The sequence below is a fragment of the Vicugna pacos genome, unplaced genomic scaffold (genome assembly GCF_048564905.1).
Source record: "Vicugna pacos unplaced genomic scaffold, VicPac4 scaffold_104, whole genome shotgun sequence".
In the NCBI taxonomy this organism is placed as follows: domain Eukaryota; kingdom Metazoa; phylum Chordata; class Mammalia; order Artiodactyla; family Camelidae; genus Vicugna; species Vicugna pacos.
Genome location: NW_027328784.1, coordinates 1,597,733 through 1,617,082, shown reverse-complemented (window position 1 = coordinate 1,617,082; position 19,350 = coordinate 1,597,733). Strand labels below are relative to the sequence as shown.

Genomic DNA, 19,350 nt, shown 5'->3' with positions numbered 1-19,350 from the left:
TGGAGAGGGCCTAGGGGTGGAGGGCTTTGGAGGAGCTTGGTTTTTACTAGAACTGACACAGAAGAGGCAGTGAAGGATGTCAGCAGGAAGTGACCCTTAGGAGAGCAGCTCTGCCTGTCCTTTTGAGTCCCACCCCTTCATTCTTTTATTCACAACACACGCAATTCTGAGTGTCTAGGGGAGAGGGGGTGGACCCACAGTAGTAAGCAAAATGTACTTGCTTCTTGAGAGCTTAGCAGTGTCAGAAGTTGACTTAGATTAAAATGTTTTATTAACACAGCAGGGCACCTAATCCAAAGTGCGGAGGTTGGAGGGAAGGAAGACTTCCTTGACAAACAGTTAAAATGAGCCTGGAGGCTAGTGGGAAGTAGCAGCAGGTCACGGGGCCCCTGAGGTCACTGGGGACCTGGTACTGAGGTGAGGATGGACAAGCAGGGTCGGGGGTGGGGCTAGAACTCTACCAGGGAGCCTCTGATGGGTTTGAAGTGGGGGAGATGTAATCAAATTTGTGCTTTGGGAAGGCTGCCTTGGCTGTGTGTGTGTGTGTGTGTGTGTGTGTGTGTGTGTGTAGCGGGGAAGAGGGGGAGAGTGTCACCAACTGGGAGGGTCATTAGAAGACCATTCACAGGCTCGGAGGCCACCAGTGGGAGAGGGGCGTCGGGGCTGCTTGGGGACCGCAGGGGCAGAGTGGATGCCGGGTTTCCTTGTGTGGAGGGCTTGTTAGCGGGGTCGCTCTAGCGACACCTTGTGGCTGGAAGTAAACAGATGGAGGCCGCCAGGTGGACTTACCTCTTCTCTCCTTCCCTGCCTTGTGTGATGATCTTAGCTCTGCCAACATATGGAACAGAAGAGCTAAGTTCCAGAGTAGCCCAGGACTTTGCTGGGCTCGTTCAAGTGAGAGCAGATAGGATTTAGGCTTGTGTTGAGATCTGTAAGTTAACTTAGCTAGAAACGTCCTGTCTTTTGGATTTTCATAGGGGTAGTAATTCTTGATAAAGATTGCTTTCTTGGTGAGAGGAATTTTAATACAACTGATGTCTTTCTCAAAAAATATCTTATCTTTTAAGAAATTTAATATTCAAAATAATAGGAATATTTTAAAATGATAAACTAAGGCTTTCGTGTAGTTTCTTTGGTTTCTGAGTTGATGTGTAGGTAGACCCTTTGCATTACATAATAGCACATCTTTGACAGTATTTAAAGAGCTGTTAGTGAGCGCCCCCAATTTGAAAGCATCATTAAAGCTTGCTCTGAAATAGTGAAGTCATATAGGTCTTGTTTGCAGAAGCCAGATATTTGGTTTATAATCTGCAGCATAGCTCCCTTTATAAAATAATAATAGATTCAAAATTAACAAAGTGGAAAATAATTGATTTTTTTTAAAAAATGAAACATAAACTTTCTTGTGCTATTGTTGCAACTGGAAATTTTGAAAAGAAAAATCCTATTGTAATATCATCTAAGTGAAATACATATATGTCTGTCACATTTGAATAGTAACTGCACAGTGGTTTTTGAAGTCAGGATCATTCCAGCTCAGATACTGGCAGTGATGGTTGCTGGTTTTCAATGGAAGAGCCTAAATTTGCTTTCTTAGCTTTATTCTTTTCTTTTCTTATATTTTCTTTTCTTTTCTTCTCTTTTCTTTTCTTTTCTCTCTCTCTCTCTTTTTTTTTTTTTTTTGGGTAGTGCGAGGGTTGAGTAGTGCTGTGCCAGCATGATTTGGGGGCAATTTGTGGGCAGATGTCGTGCAGCAGCAGTGAGATATTTCCATGCATTTTACTTTCCGGACATCACCAGGGAACATGTGTGGTTTGTGCCTGCAGGATGGGATGCTGCAGGACTCCCTGGTCCATCAATGTTATGTCTTGGAGCTGCTCCGGTCAGTGAATGATTTTCTGTGGCTTGGAGCTAATGTGGTCTGATGCAGATGATCAGATGTGTAACTAAAGTACTGTTACTTGAAATAAGAGAAAAGCTAGCAAAAATGTCTCTAAAATACAGGATGAGGGAGGAGAATTGGCTGAGCTGCTTACAGTGGGGAATATTCTCAGGTGACTCCCTCACTGTGTCTCCTGTCACTATCCCCCACAGCCCTGCATGGCAGTCCTACTGAAGCAACCATGCACTTTCTCAGAAACGCGCTGAATTTCCTTGTGCCTCTGATTGTTCACTTTTTTTTTTGAAAGCACATCTTGCCCTTTGCTTAAATGCCATCCCTGCTAGCCACCACTTACACTCATTCTTCTGGACCTCGTCCATATATAGCTGCTGAATGAAAGAACAAAATGTAGTATCTCCATTTAGTGGAATATTATTCAGACATAAGAGTGAATAAAAAAGAAAAAATAAATAAAGGGGAATATGAAAAAAGCCATCTGCTCTGGGTAGTCCACCCTGACTGCTCAACCCGGCCTTTTCCCTTTGAAACCCCACCCCTTATACCCCACTCTAACTATTTTTGATAGTATTTACCACCTTCTAATAAAGTTTAACATTTTCAAAAAAAAAGAGACATGCTGATACCACTTCAACATGGGAAAGCCTTGATAACAGCACGTTAACTGAAAGGAACCAGACACAAACGGCCACATATTGTTGATTTCAGTGATCTTAGAAATGCCCAGAATTGGCTCATGCAGTGGCAGAGAGCAGATGATGGTTGCAAGGGGCTGGGTGGAGGGGGGTTGTGGAGTGACTGCTAGTGACAGGGGTGTTCTATTGGGGTGATGAAGTGTTCTGGAAATAGATGGTGGTGAGGGCTGCACAACCGTGAGTGTGCAGAAGACTGCTGAGCGCTGTCTCTGGGAGTGCTTGTTGTTGGGGCGGCTTTATTTTGTTCTCATCCTGTAATGTGAAGGGTCATCTTGTGCTGAGACCATTCAACTCCTGTGAGTGGTAAGGCTAAGAGACTTTGCAGAGTCATGTTTCTTTTTTCCCCCTTGCTGAGTGTAGGCAAAAATGGTTTAAGCCTGAGAAAGTGCTCCATATGCAGAAATGTCTTTCAGTTTTGGCTGGTGTAAAAATCTTGTGAGCTTTTTAATCATTTAGGACAGTCTGTAGGGGGAAACAGCCTGTGAAGCCTGGGTGAGACTTGGAAGAGCCGCGCTACCCTCCCAGACACGGGTGGGGATTTCACCCCCATTCAGGCAGTGAAGGGCCAAGACCCGTGAGAGGAGTTGACAGTCATGAATATTTATGTGTATCCGCTGCTTCATCTTGGATATTAATTTCTAGCTGAGTCATTTTGTGGCGGCAGCCTCATCCTACATCAGGAATTTATAGTATCTGCTCTTTGAGGTGAAGAGCTGACAGACTTGATTATTTAACAGTCTATCTTGTATTGATATCTCAGATTCCTTTGTCAATCGCAAAACAGCAGAAATACAGACGTCCTTTAATGCCGATGTGACCTGGAGCAGGTTTAGTTTCTGTACCTCAGTGACCTTATCTGCGTGTGGGGAAGATGATAACAGTGCTTCCCTCAGAGGGGCTGGTGAGAGGAGACTGAGAAGCACAAATGGAAGACTTACACGAGATGCTCATGAATGACAAAATTTAGTGCTCTCAGCCTGGTGAGGCCTCAGGGGCAGAGATGTCAGAACAGAGCAGTCCTAGCCGGAGTTCGATCCGCATTGGCAGGTTTTATGATCACTATCACCACTGTGGGTTATCAGGTAGTTTTAAGACTTGGTAATATGAATTCATGAATAATGTTAAAGACTAGACAACTCAGATCCGGTTTACATAGTTCTCAAGATTTCCTGTGAGAAATGGATTTTTTTTCCCCATCTTAAATCTGAGTGGATTCTCTAAAAAAATTCTGTAGTCCTCCATCTTTTTCCTTTAATTCTCCTTTTTTTTTAATAAAAGTTTTTAAATGGAGTTACTGGGGACTGAACTGAGGGCCTCATGCGTGCTGAGCACATACTCTCTCAACTGAGGTATACTCTCCCCCATAATTTTTTTAAACTTTACTTTCTTAGTATTCAGAGGTTAGAGGCCTCTAATTCTTTTTTTGGAGACTTGTCCATAAACCGGTAAATCTAAAATTAATGGACAAAATTTGGTTTATTAAAAAAATCATTAGAACTTTTATCAATCCATTCAAAAGGAAATGCTTATTGAGTTAAAATGTTTCTCCTTTATGGTGATTTCTAATTTTTGGTCTAGCTTAACTTATTAAAAGTAATCCTCATCATCATAATGACCAAGCTTGCTGTGAGTGGACACCTACCAAAGGCTAAACTGTTTTTCTCATGTTTTACTTCAAAGCAGGTGTTTGACGGTAGGTATCAATGTCTCCTTTTTGCAGCTGAGGGATTGAGAGGTGGGCAGCTTGTCCCAAATCAAACGCAGCTGGCGGTGCCTAGCTCGGTGCTGGAACCCAGGCTGCACAGGATGCATTCTCAATCTCTCCTCTGATCAGCCTCCTGTTGAGTGGTTTCCCGAACTCCTGTGAGTCCATAAATGACCGATTTTGGCGATCTCAGCCTGATGAGGCCTTCAAAGGAGAGACACCAGTGAGAATGTGAGACAGAGTGGCATAAATTAAAATTGTACATTTTCACAAATGTTGCATTCTCAGGTAATGACTTAAATAGTTTATGTTTTCTTTATATTAGTGCTATGTAAGCACTAAGAACAAAACATTAAAAATGATTATAGTGCAAAATAGGAGTGGGCTTTGAAAGTCCAATCATTGCTAATGATGTTGCTTGTTTTTCTCTAGTGGTGCTTATTGACAGAATAATTTACAATGACTGAATTTGTTTTATGTATGTAGTCTTAGTATGGAGGAAAAGTTTGTCAGTGCATATTGAAAGTAAAATCTTTACTCTTTTCTTTCCTGATGATAAATATGTACGTTGTTTCCATGGCTTAAGTATATTTCCTCATTTGTGAAATTTGAGTGATGCCGTTTACCATGTCTGACTGTGAGAGGTAGACGCCTTGTATACAAAGCATCCAAGAGCTGCTTAGTAAAAATGTGCTGTCACAATGACAGATAGTTTAGAAGGATCAACTGTGAATACTAAAGAGGGTGGCTTGTTTCTGATGCATATTCAATATGGATATATATGAATATGGCTTAAAGTAACAAGGATTCAGGGTTTTGTGTGTGTGTGTGCGTGCAGTATGAAGTTTTAATGAAATCTGTATCATTCTATTGAGACAGGGACTAGTTAAATTGACTTAAGCAGACGACCTTGAAGATTATTTACACAGAATGTGTATTGTTACAACTCAGTGTTCATGCTGCCGTGTAACTATACACTCAGACATTTAAATTCGTAGGACTCTGACCAGAAGCATTAAGTTTAGAAAAATCCACATTGATCATTTTCAGGGAATAAGCTTCTCTCTTTTGTGATTAAAGAAAATTTTGATTTATTTTTCTGCACTCTTAATAGGTTTTAAAATATCAAAACATTGATTTGACATGTCAGCTTTTTTAATAGAAAAAAAGCTCATGCTGTTTTAATATGTAAATAAATGTTTTTGTATTTCAATACACTTCTATGATTTCCTGGCTCTTTGAGAAGTATTTTGCAAGATACTTAGATTACCTCCTGTTGGAAAAATACAGACATGACTTTTATGAATATAGGCCTAGTACAGGTCTGTTGGTTTTTGCTACAGTGCAAGACATGAGGACTAGGAGAGCAGTATGTGCTACATAAGCTTTTAGTTATCTGATTCTTGTTTCTGATCCACAGGCAATTTTTGTGTTGCACCTTTCCAGGCAACCAGGAAGGCCTTTTAAGCCATAGGTGGCGCTGTTACACCTTCTTACAGTCTTAACTTTCCTGTTTGTAAAGGAAGTCTTAAACAACGTTTTGTTTTTTTTTTTTTTTGATTCCTTTGCTTAGTGCTTCAGGGTAGCACAATGTCCATTATGTCTGACTACCTGGAACTATTATTCTGCTTATGTCTTAGTTTTATTCTATCATCTCGCTGTGAACATTTCAGACTTCCTGTGCAAACAGTTGCAACATCGGACTTTTCTTGCAGTGTTAGAAACCAGTGAGCCGGGATTTTATAAAAGAGCTAGAAGCGGCCTCTGGAGCACCTTAAAGCTGAAAAGTGTACTGAGTTCCCTAAGTATTATCCCCACCGCTGTGTGTCAATGGGTGGTAGGAGATTTGGTACATATACAAAGGGGTGTGGTGTTTTGACTTGGGTTTGCGTGCACGCGCTGCCACTGAGCTACGTGATCCTGAGTCAGTTCTTTCTGAGTTTTTCCCTCGTCTGTGAGATGGGGACACTCATTTCTGCTTTGTAGAATTGTGAGAATTAGAAATTATGTAAAGTGTTTAGCACAGTGTGTATGACAAGAGGGCTCATAATCTTAACTGCTGTTTGGTGTGAAGCCATCATTTGATACTCTTTGGCAATTACTGAGAAACAGGAAAATAAGAAAAGCTGGTTTTATGATGAAAGATATTTGAGGAGGTTCCATAGTTCCTATACACATAATTTAGCATCAGCAGAGTCAGGACAGTTACACAGTCGCCCTGAACCAATGTTAAGCCACAGAATTTTTGTTACTTCATATATGTTGGGGCTTAAGGGGACCCAATACTTATACACATGTTGTGTCCAGCAGCCAACTGAGAGATGACAAAGAACAGGCAGGCGATAAATGTCTCCTTTATTACTGATGAAGCCACGTTCTCCATGAAATTCAGGGCTGTGGGAGAGTGAGTGTCATGACACTATGTCCCAGAATTAGAGACTTACGCAGTCCCAGGTAACTCTGGTCCACAGCGAGCATTCCCTTGAGAGATTCTGACCCATAATGCACAGGACTGTCTTGCCATGGAACTGAGCATCCCGGCTGCTTCCTAAGGGTGGCCAACACTGGAGGGGAAGGAAAGCTTTCATATGCCCTGCTTGTCTCCCCGGACTCACACCTCAATCTGTTAGTGTGAGGAGGGCTAGCCGTGGGCCAGTGGTCAGGGGTGTGAAGGGAGAAGCAGTCTCCCATGGACCAGAGGAGTGGGGAGGAGGGAATCCCCCCTCAGATTAAACAGGTGGTGGCTTGAAACAGAAGGGTGCTCCTCAAGAGTTTATAAGAGGGGAAATAAGGATTTCCTTTGAGACTCAGAATAGTCATGAAACACAGAAGATGATTAGATGGGAGACTTGTAAATCACTTTCTTATTAAATTGAAATTTGTTGGGCACCAAAAATGTGCTACATTCTTTTCTGAGAGTTTTACAGAAATGAATCCTCCAATTTTCACAACAAGTGAGTAAGAAAGATTTGATTGTTATCCCAGGTTTACAGTGTGGAAATTGAGGCACACAGAGGGTAAGTAATTTGGCCAAGGTAACAGAGCTAGTAAGTGGCAGAGCTGGGATTTAAATCCTGGCTATCTGGTTTCCAGGCTCCCAGGGATGGGCTTTGGGTGTTTACAGGTATCTGCATCCCTGGATCTCTGTACCTCTGCATCAGTTAGACCAGAAAGGACAGGGAAAGTGGAGTTATACAGGTACTCACAGTCGTGTTTCAGCCACTGTCCATGGAGTGTGCCCCGTGATTGGCATTAATTGTTTTCCAGGCAGTAGATCTGTTCTTATAACAGAAATTTAGTCCATTGAGTTAATCTAGAAACCCTTCCTGCTCTGCTTCTGTCCACGCTTGCCATGTGACTGCCTGCCCGAGATTGGGCCGTGGAGGAGAATCTGTACTCATGGTTGAACTCTGATATTTCAATCTGGTTTGTAGTTTCACATCTCCTGTTACATTAATAAATTGAATTTCTGGTTTTCTTGCATCAGTGTGTCATAAGTTTGCTTAATGTGAAACCAGTCCATGGGAGCCGAGGGGTGCTGACGGTATAATTTCTGAGCATGTGGCATTTCTACCCGTGCAGAAATGGCTGGAGGATGTCCACCTTCCTCACTGATTTCTCCCAGCAGCAGGGTCCTCTCCCACCCCCGGATGTGAGGATGGGATCTCTCTGAGTAGGCCATTCAGAGGCCGAGTCCACCAATCAGATGAAGTACCTGGAAGTGGGTTTAATAGAAGAAAAGGGCTTCCAGGTAGTCCGATGGGCTGTTTGAGTCCGTTTGGTGGAAAGATGTCCACTGTCTGTGGTTGAGCTGCTTCTTTGCTGTTTAAAAGTCTGTATTACATGAAGGGATTTTAAAAAGCAGAAAGGTGTGATTTCAGGTGGTACATCCGCACCGGTGAGTAGTGCTGGATGACCGCCTGTGTGAGGAATAGACAGAGTCTTACAAACTTCATAAAACAGCTTTTAAAGCTCTTCCATCTGAGTGCACTTCGTATGGGGTCCAGTTCATGACTGGTCGCGCTGAGAGGGCACGTAACTGATGATGGCAGAAAGGACACGGAGGCATCAAAAAGGTCCCAGACATGTTCTGTGTTTAGAGGATGGGGCACAGAGTAACATATTTGAGCTGGTTTTTCATTGAACACTTTTGAGTATTTTCTAGGACTCCCCAATCCCCCATGGTTCCATGCAGCTGGGTGTCCCCTCAGTGCAGCTCTGTCAGCGCTTGCCCTGGGCTGACGCGGTGTCACGGGGAGCAGGACGGTCAGTGTCCCCGGCTCCTCCGAGCTCCGTCTCCTCATCCGCAGAGCCGGGTTTCTCATCCGTGTCTACTTAGTAGGATTGCTGAGAATCACACGTGATGGTTGTCAGGTGTGACTTTTGGTTGTCTCTGTGATTGGCGTATAGTCAATATTTGATAGAAACACTTGTTTTTTATTATAATTGTGGCTCCTAGATTGCAGTGGTTTTTAGTCTGCATTTATTTTTTTATATAAATTTATTCTTATTTTTAAGTAAGCACTTGTATTTATTTATTTTCATGAAGGTACAGGGGATTGAAGCCAGGAACATGTGCGTGCACAACAGGTGCTCTACAATGGAGTAATACCCACCCTCCTTGTCTGCACTTAAAAATAAATATTTCAATACACAAAATATTTCTTAAACACCATCATGGGTCCTATTTTCTGCATAGACAATTGAATACATATGCCATCTCAATAAGAATAAATGTCATAGGGACATACCTTTCTAAATCTGTTTACGTGTTTTAAAACGATCATAGCTAGTGAAAAACACGAGTCTTGGATCCACTACTTCTTAGGGTCTGCTTTGCCATCATGGGGAATTACATTCTACAGAGAAGGCTAATTGGATCTCATTGATATTTGGATGATTTTGCAATGTTCAAGGCTTTCAAAAGCTGACCGTTTTGTATTTTAAACTAACTACAAAGTTATCTTCTAGAAGTTGTAAGTCCTTAGCTTGTGAAGTGCCCAGTAATTCAGTTTGTATATGTCTGTGTCTCTGTGAACGTGTATGTGTGTGATTTCAGGAATGTAGCAATAAGTTCCATATAGCCTTCTGAAATCTTTCTCCTCCAGTTCAAGGTGTAGGTATATATTTACACAAATAAATTGATACTCTTTTGTGATTTGGCATATTGGTGGGAATAAGAGGTTCTCATAATTGTTTCAGAAGGGTTGGGGAGCATGAGCTTAGAAAATGGGAGGAGATAGAGGCAGGGAGGTTCTTTAAACTTTGTGCAAGATGAGAAACAGTAGCTTTTCTTTTTTCTTCTAAAGCAAACTGGCACTGAATTGTAACATACTAATACTCAGAATTGCTTTTCAGATCAGAGACAAGTGCCTCAGATTTTTCAAGGCAACATGAATGATGAAATGTGTTTTAGCAGTTATCTTTAAAAGTAGTTTTATTTTTCAAGTATAAGTCTATAGACTGTTCTTTTTTTCCAGCTGTACAAGAATTTCTCATTGATCCAGGTACGTGATCAATGTGTTTAGTTTCTTTGGGTTATTTATTTTTTTTAAGTGCTTGATTCATTCTGGTGTGAATGAATGTTTAAAATTTCTGGATTTTGATCTTTAAAACTTGCTGATTTATCAGAACTGCAAAAAACCTGATGTTTGTTCCTTGTTTGGTGGGGCAACCTATTGATTTATGTTGTCTGTTATAGAGGGAAATTCTTCCTCTAGCCTGTAGATAATTAAGTGAATGGTTTGCAGTGTGCCTTAAAAATTATTTGAATGCATTGAGCATGTTTGTCCAGTGAATTTTGGATTGAGTCATAATAATGACTTTGCTTTGATTCTGTGGCTTTTGTCCTCTCCACAAGAATTTGAATTCTCTGTTGCATTTTGTATTCGTGTTCTTAACAGGGGAAGGAATTTTGCATTTTTTACAGAGGTGGGTTTTCCTATCCCCTCTGAATTCCTTCTGTAATTGATACAGCGAAAATCTGTTATTGCAGTGCTTAATTATTTCATAAAAAATTTTTTGGCTTAATCAGAAACAATGACAAAGAATGATAATAAAATATACGAAAACCTTCCTTCCTTTGAAGAATAGAAATGAGGTGGTCAGGCTCACGCATGCTTTGTACCTGACACACTTACTCTCATGTCATTGTGTATCATGAGTCGGAGATGGAGTTGCTTCAGGTTTATAGATTTTTGTTTTAACATTTGTGTTGAATTCATTCTCTAGGCATGATGATTCCTGTTGCCTTTGTGGAAAGTGTAGATGAAGGGAAACAAATGCTTTGTTTTGTTTTCAGGAGGCCTGAGATGCTGATGAGAAAAGAGTAGAGGGTGGGCTGAGGAAAATAGTGATAGACCCTAACCTCCAGGCTGAAATTGATGAACAAAGAAATCAATTAAGTGTATTGGTATTTGACTAATAGAAGTCAGACAGCCCAGACTGTCTAGTTATGCCCAAAGGAAAGTACTGAATTCACCTGCAGAATTAGGTGCTTTACCATGTAGAAGCAGCTTAGAGCAATCAGAAAAATCAGTCTTATGATGAGATATAAAAAGAATATAATATCTTTTATTTCTGAAACTTTTCTACATTAAGTTGTGTAGAGTTAAATTAAGTTTCAAGCACCAGGAGTTAAGAGTTTAGGTGGTTCTGTGGGATCGTTATTCAGGGATGTGTCTAGACCCTGCTGGAGTGGCCGAAGCTGGCAGGAAAAGATCCAGAGCCAGGATTTTTCATCCTAGGATGTCCTCCATAATGGTTCCATGTGGGAGCCCATGATTGAGTTAACAAGTTGTAACACATCCCAGCCGCCTGTCAACTTTAAGAAAAAAATTGTGCTTATTAACTGCTTTAAAGCAAACACCTGTGCATCCTCACTCCTGTCTCCTTGCCATAAAAAGCAGAGACAATGCCTTGCTTGCATGTTTGAGGTTATAGATAGCACACTGCTTATTGCACAGCAATGACCCAGGCCCTCAGCTATAAACGCCAGGCCTGCGTGGTGTTAGATAGTCTATTATACCCAAAACAGGGACCAGGCTGGTCTGGTGGTCTGCTTTGTAATGAACATGTCTAAAAAATGTATCTTGTTCCCCTCAGCCCATGACTTCCCTAAAGGTAAACTAAGCCTTAGTACTCATGGTGGAGTCTACAATCTCTGTCTCACCCCTTCTTTCCCCAAGTTCCTGCCTACTATCTCACAACTGTTATTGACTTTTTACTTTGATTATACACAATAAATATGGGAGCATTTGAGAGACTCGTGGATTTGGCTCCCTAATCCCTCTCGCTTTCTTTCCTTTTTCCGCAGTCTTGAGAAATTCATTCCGTGTCGGTAAGACTTCCGCCAGCCAGAACCCACAGTTCCAGGTGAGAAGGATGCAGGCTTTATCCCTTCTACCCGAGGGAGAGAGAGGAGATAATTGAGATATGCTCCCCTGTGGTCCCTTCCTGCCCCAGGGCCACTCCAGTTCACCTGCAGCCTTCTGGCCTCTGCTCACAGGGCCTCTGTCCCAGGATTGACCGCAGCCTTTTATTCCCTTGTCAACATTCCCTGTGCCTTTCAGAGGTTGCTCTCTTCTCTGCAATTCAACCCTGGCAGATGTGATGGTGGTCAGCGTGCTGATGGGCAGTTACTTGGGGACTCCCAGGAGCCATGCTGATTCTCCTGAGTCATTCGGGGTTACAGAACTGTCAAGCACTGCAGGAAGCCCATTCACGTGAGTTCAACACAGCATTACATCACTTTCATTTTATTTTTGAATTTTCAGTGGAGAAATTATTTGTAGCACACTGTTCCAGATTTTAGGCCGCCTGCTTTCCTCACCACCATTTCCTTGTTGGCTCTGGTGCTTGTTTTAAGAACCAGGTTTCTTCTCTGGTCATATGTAGCAGCTGGGCTTGCCGAATCCTTGATTTGCATTTGAAGCAGAATGCTTCTTCGTGATGTCAAACTGATTTTCCTTGTCATGTCTGAATATTTCTTGTACACTCAGCAACAGTTTCAAGTGAAATGCTCTTGTCCAATTTCGGTTAACTAATATTTGCTGATCTCCTGCTTTCATGCTGAGGGCAGTTTCTTCTTCCTGTAATAAATGTTAGCAATTTGCATTTACTATGGAAGGTACTAATCCGAGGTGCTTTTGTTCTTAACAGTTTTAATACAAATCACCCATTAAAATGTACAGCGGATTTTACTCTATGCCCAGAAATGTGCATCCCAGTCAATCTTAGAATATTTTCTTCCCCCCAACAGGAAACCCAGTACGCATAAGCAGACATTATCAACTTCCCCATCCTCCCCAAGCCCCAGGGAGCCACTCTTCTGTCTCTGTGGATTTGCCTGTGCTGAACATTTCATGCAAATCGAGTCACTTCATGTAAGTGGAACCGTCTATTTTGACTGACTTCTTTCACACTGAGTAACGTTTTCAATGTTTGTCCACGTTGTGGCCTGGGTCAGTACTCTATGCTTTGCTATTGCTGAATAATATTTCACTGTATGGCTGGGCCCCTTTGTTTACCCATTCATCACGTGATAGACATTTGGGTTGTTTCTGTTTTTTGGCTCTGAAAATTAATGGCGAAAAGTAATGGTGAATATTCCTGTAGGAGTTTTTATGTTAACATTTGTTTTCAGTTCTCTTACTTGTGTGCCCAGGAAGCAGAATTGCTGGATCATTCAGAAGCCAAATGTTCAACTCTCTGAGGACGTGCCAGGATGTTTTCCAAAGTGGTCACGCTGTGTTACATCCTCACCAGCAATGGCTGCGGGCTCCGCTTCCTCTGTGCCCTCATTAGTGCTTGTTAATCTTTTTTTGATTTTAACCTATTGTAGTGAATGTGAAGCGGTTTCTCCTAGTTGTTTTGACTTGATTTCCTTTAGAGCTAATGTTATTGAACACCGTTTTATTGTGCTTATTGGCCATTTGTATATTTTCCTTGAAAAATATCTTTTCAGATTCTTTTTTCATTTTTTAATTGAGTTGCCTTTTTATTGTTGAGCTGTGGAAATTTTTTTTTGATACACAAATTCCTTATCAGATAAATGATTTGAAAAAATTTTCTCCTGAGTGTTGTTTTTTCACTTTCTGGATGGTGTTTTTTGAAGCAAAGTTTTAAAGTTTAATGAACTCCAATTTATCTCTGTTTTCATTTTTCCTTGTGCTTTTGGGGTAATATTTAATATCTGATGTATTTTATTAAAACTTGTATATATAAAATAACTTAATTCTTAGGACCGTTCTAGGAGATGGGTGCGGTTGTTGTCCCCAGTCTATGCATCGGAGACTGAGGTGCAGAGAATTTGACTGACATATTAGTGTCAAAGCTACCCAGTGCTGTGGGAATTCAGACCCTCATGTTTTTCCCTAGCATCTGAGCTCAACACCACCATGCTCCAATCTTTCCAGGAAACGTTAATGAAAAAATCTTTACTTTTTTGATTTCTTGTTAGATTTTTTTCTTATTGGGGACCTCAAATTCTCATTTTCTTTTCGGATATCAGTGTCGATTTATTTTAGGTCTCATGTAGGGAGAAGCATTGCTATCAGTTAACTTCTTTATTACTCACTCTCCAGTGATGATTGTTGCTAGTTGATCTAATCAAGTCATGCTTAAGTCTTTCCTGCTCATGACACTAACAGCAGAGTCATGACTTATAGAATGCTCAAAGAAGAAAGTACTTGATTGATTTTATTTTGCCAACCAATCAAACCAATCAAATAAAACCCTGGTGTTGACACAGACTATAAGCCCTCCAAAATAGGGTCACTGTCTTCATTGTGTTTCATTTGTTGGGTCACAGTGTCTGGATAGTGCCTTGCTGTCCAGCAGTTTTGTGAGGATATGGTGCTCGTGAATCATTGTAAGGACAGAATTTTGAAAACAGACTGTGTTGTTCATTTCACGACGGGAAAGGTAATATAGAATTACTGTTCAGATCTGTTTTAAAATTAAGCTTTGAATTTTGAGAATAGTTCAAGAAGCCATACAAAGCTCTTTTTCACTAATTTTAGATCTATCTTAGACACATTATGTTTACATAGCAGAGTAACTTATCAAGTAGATTTGACAAAGGAGTGTTATATTGATTATTTGTTTTAGTTGAAATATTCTACCAGGGATAAAGTCATAAGTGCCCATAAATGAACAAATATATTTGTATTTAAATGCAACATGGGAGCAGACTACATATGTTTCTATATAATATATATGACTGTGTGTTTTAATCTTTCTGTCAGTGTTTTAATAGTTTTTCAGCAATTTTGTAACTTTAGAATTCTTCTAAAAAATTCACCCCCAATTCTAGTGCAGTTTGTACTGTGTATCCTGTCTTATGCATGGGATTCCACTGTCCCCTCAGTGAAGAATTTCCTCTCCTATTGTGTTAGGAGCAGAGTTAAAGGAACTGTGATTTCTAGGCCTTTGCTCTCCATGTGTTTGCAGTTGGCTCTCAGTCACGATTTTCCCTTTCCAGAGTTTTCATTGTTAAATTAGAATTTCTGAAAATAACTATTAATATGTTGCATTGGTCTCCCTAGAAACTTGACGTCTTTGTGCTTTTCAGTTTTCAATTTATGAAAAATGCAAATGCACTCTTGTTTTTAAGTTGTCCTTTTTCAATAGATATTTATCTCTTAATTGATAGAATAATTTTTCCCAATGAATGAATTGGTGTGCATGTTTTAAAGGATAACTTACTTTTTATTTTTCTTATTGTAACAGTAATATTCATTGTAGAGAATTTAGTAAATAAGGATTAACACAGTAATAACTTCACAATGGCCTCTAATCTCACCTGGAGATACAGTTGTAAGGTTTGAAATTGAGAATTATAAGTCCTCTCAAATTTTTCTTTTTCAAGTACGTATAGGTTACTGAGATCCTCGAATTCCCATATGAATTGTAGCAGCAGATAGTCAGTTTCTGCAGAGGAGCCCGCTGGGATTGTGATCGAGACCACGTTGAATATACGGATCGCTCTGGGGAGCACTGCCATTCCAAGAGCACTTTCTTTTGATAGCGGAATGTGTGTGGAGTGTCTGTCCTGGTATTTAGGTCTTCTTTAACTTTTTTTTTCAACAATGCTTTGAGTTTACAGAGTATTATTTTACTTTAATTATCTTTGCCTTTATATTGAGGACAAGTGTGCAAGGTACTGGGATCAGAAGTGTATTGGAGCTCCGCAGCTTGCTGCCACCATGGACGCTGCGCTCTTGCTTCACCCGCTGTACAATCTTGCACAGAATACGACCTCAGTAACTCTCTCTTGAATGAATGATTATATGATTGTTGGATGATGCTTGAGAGTCCTTGTGATGATTTTTTTCCCCAGCCTTTCCCCAGTTCTTAACTATGCCCTTTCTCTTCCTAAACTCCAGCCTGGGTTTCAGCCTGCCTGTGGCATTGATTTTCCTTGTCTGTGGACTCTTCCTTTCACTGGTTCCCGATAATGTTACATGTGGGCTGTGGAAACTTGCTAGATGTCAAGAAAGAGCTAATCCATTGTAGGCCAGTATTTTTAGAGTTTGTTATTGTTTTATTGATTGAAATTAAATGAGGCTGCCCCCTGAGCCCTCCCGTGAGCACTTTTGACCTTCCTACAGCTGATACTGCTCTAGTTGCTGCATGTGCCCTTTCCCCAGCCTTGATTTTGTAATTGAATAAGTCACCATCACTGGAGCCCTCTCTTTAAAAGATAAAGAGAACATTTGCTCCTTTTCCCTGTTTGGGGACTTCAATGAGATGAGATCCCAGATAAAGAATGGAGCCCCACCTCTTTCTGACCCCCGCTGTTTCCGTTCCTTTCTTCAGGGGAAAAGAGTACAATTCAACAGTATAAAGATTGATTGTGAGCTAATGAGATAGACAAGACAACCGATCATTTATTAAATAACCTTTCATGATAGAAACAAATGTATTATACACACAAACAGCACACAAAGCACTGTAGTACCATGGTTACAATCGTGGGTCCGAGTTCGTGTCCTGCTCTGGAGAGACCAGTCCTGTGAGATGGAGAACTGGTAAGTCGGCTTAGCCTCTCTAGAACTGGTTTTCTGTCCTGCAGAGACGGGGCTCGCTAGGCGTCCCCCCCCGTAGAGGTGCTGTGGGGTGTAAATGACGCGCGTGGGCAGCCTGAGCACAGCTGCTCATTCCTCGTAAGTGCAGGGTAGCATAGCTTTTGCGGTGATGGCTTTATGACCGCCCCATGTAGACTGTCAGTGCTCTGAAGGGATGCCTTGTGGTTTGGAGATGGGATTCTCACTTCTGTAAATACCCAAGTATAGTGTTATTGGGTCCTGCTGATTTCAGTCTATTCTTTAGAAAGTACATATTGTAGATATATTTTTCAAGCATGCGTGCTTTTTTTCTTTTACTATTTAAAGTTCTACCCTCTCATCTCTTGGTGTTACTTTTCATGGAATCCAGGAAACAGTCCTAAGCTACCTGCCTCTTCACACTTTTCCGTGGTGGTTTCCTTCCCTGATTAGAAGAGGGTTTTGCATAGGAAATTTTATTTGTTCCCCTTTTCTTGGAGTCTCTCTCTCTGTCTGCCCATCTCTCACCTCTCAATCTGTCCATTTCTCAACCCACTGCTTCTTCTGACATGTTCCAAAATGCATTTCAGGTAGCTTACAAAAGAACAGATACCAAATAAACAGGTGAGAAAATGGGGCCCAGTTCAGACAGTGAGGCTAGGAGGCGAGCCTGTGTGAGGGTTGCAGGCGTGAGACACATGCCTCTGCCATGTGACTTATAAGATCGACAGCAGCAGTGTGCTTCAAGCTCCCAGCAGACACAGGGAAGCAGGATTTGAGGGAGATGCTTACTGGCTGTGAAATAAATAAGTGACTTAGGAGAAGCCCAGCCTTTCCAGCTACTAAGGCTTAGGAGAATATTTTGAGTGTCTTCCAAAATCAGAGTATGGCATCTTTTCTTTTTTCAGAGTTCTATGTATAGTTGGTTACATTCTATACCTGGAAATTTCTCCAAAACTGCTTCCCACGTGAGTCCCATGGCTCGGGGATTGGATGGTTCTGCTCATTGATGGGGGTTGGCCAGAAACAGAAAATGAGAGCCTCAAAGGGGCCTGGGATTTGTCAGTTATGTTTTGTCAGTGCTGTAGGGTTCAAGAAATGCTTTCACCATTTCTCTCCATCTGAGGCAGCAGCATAATCTCTTACCAGCATCAGGAGCTCAGGGCCACGGGATGGTGGGGGCTGACTGCACTGCCGTCAAGACAGCTGAGCTAGTCACTGCAGGTGTGGTTCTTTTACATACTGCATTTCATGTTCTTTACTAGAATGTTTCAACAGGGAGTTAATTAACTGAGTTAATTAACATTTAATAAATATGATCTTTGTTGAAAAGACAGTTATAGGCAGAATATAAGCTGTGAAGTCTTTAAAAACGGTTTCATTACTGAAATTTCATTTGGGGAGATACACGGTTTATCTTATATATGGCTCTCTTTTAAAGTAACAAAGAAAAAAGACAGAAAATGCAGAGGATGATTTCTGTTCTTCCTCTCGGCTTGCAGGTGCCCTCACCCCCAGTAGCATCCATCCAGACACCAGCACTGACACTGGCCGTGCTCAGAACTGCCTCAGCCCTGAAGACACCGCTGACAAATAGAAGGGGGCCACGCCCTGTTACAGCAGGTGCTCTCACTTTGTGGGTCCTTATGTAACTGCGTGGTGTTAATCAGGATCGCCCGTCCTACATTGTGTGATGCTGCTGCTTTGTCTCCTAGTTACTTGTTTCTCTAAGTATTCTTGTATTATTCTCCAATGCATAGTACTACACACCTAAAAATGCTTTTTTTCAGATGAAAAAGAATGTGCATTTAAAATAATAACTCTGAAAAAGGGGGCAAAAAAGGCTATCCTTGTCCCGCTATTCAAAGATAATAATTAACACGTTAACGTATATTTTCATCAGTGTGGATCACCTCTGTCATAAAAAACCAGAGAGCACTCTGTGACTGTTTACTGTGTGGACACCTCCATTTTCCATTCGGCTTTTTATATGTTTTTCTACAATATTCTATCTCCTCTGGCATGATTTTTGATGACCAGTATAGCATTCTGTCTTGTGGAGGCATTGTCCATTTTACTTCGGACTTAAATAAACTTTTAAATTCCAAGTATACTTAACTGAAATACTGAAAAGAGAACTGTGGTGGTACAGGAAGGCCCTACCTCCCTTCCCCTTATTTCCGAAGAGTAAAAACTGTTGAAAATTTGATATATATGTTTCATGACCTTTATGCCTATGACATACATATATACACACATATGAGAATTCCATGTATACGTGTGTGTATATATGCTTTATTTAAAAATGAGACCATACTATATGTTTTTCTGCAGCTCGCTTTAATCACTCAGGTGTATATCATAGACGTCCTCCCACTCCAGACTCACACGGTCCTTTCAGATAGAGTGGAGGGGTCTCCTGATTTGCGGGTGTGGTCTCTTTCCCACGCACACCTTTGGTGAGAGAATGCTGTGGACAAGGCCCTGGACCACGGCAAAACGCCGGCTCCCTCATTGCTCGCAGCTCGTCGTGATTTAACGCATCATTGTCTTGATGGTGGACAGTTAAGTTTTCTCCATTTTCCACTGTCAGAAAGGATATTTGACTGGCATCCTTCTTGTACAGACATTCCTGTGATCTTTTATGAATATTCCTTTAGTTAAGGCTTCTGGAAATTTAGTCCCTGGATGTGACATTTACATTCATCACAGACTCCATTCAAGTAACTCTAGAAATTCCTTCCATAGGGGAATGAAAAGATGCACAATTACTTATGTAACCAATTCTCTATTGCTGGATATGATTTCACTTCAGTTTTTCTTCCCACCATTGTAAACAGTGCTGTGTAAATGCCCTGATGGGTACATCTTTTTGGACTAAATTTGTTTTTTCCTAGAGGAAACGATTCGTAGAAGTGGTGTTGAGTCAGTGTGTACGTACGTTTTTCGGAGTTTACATATCCATTGACATGCCGTCCTCTGAAAATGTCGCTCATGGTTTCT

The 19,350-nt window shown here is 41.1% G+C and overlaps 1 protein-coding gene across 1 annotated transcript in view; it reads left to right on the top strand.

Moving 5' to 3' along the window:
• LOC140694798 (uncharacterized) overlaps positions 1-13,218 on the top strand; it is a 28,474-nt gene extending 15,256 nt beyond the window's left edge. The window contains exons 5-9 of the mRNA XM_072957860.1: positions 9,781-9,807; positions 11,616-11,674; positions 11,907-12,024; positions 12,561-12,684; positions 12,945-13,218. Coding sequence (XP_072813961.1) covers positions 9,781-9,807; positions 11,616-11,674; positions 11,907-11,912 — 92 coding nt within the window. The 3' untranslated portion in view covers positions 11,913-12,024; positions 12,561-12,684; positions 12,945-13,218. The remainder of the gene's footprint in view (positions 1-9,780; positions 9,808-11,615; positions 11,675-11,906; positions 12,025-12,560; positions 12,685-12,944) is intronic.
• The last annotated feature ends 6,132 nt before the right edge of the window (positions 13,219-19,350 follow it).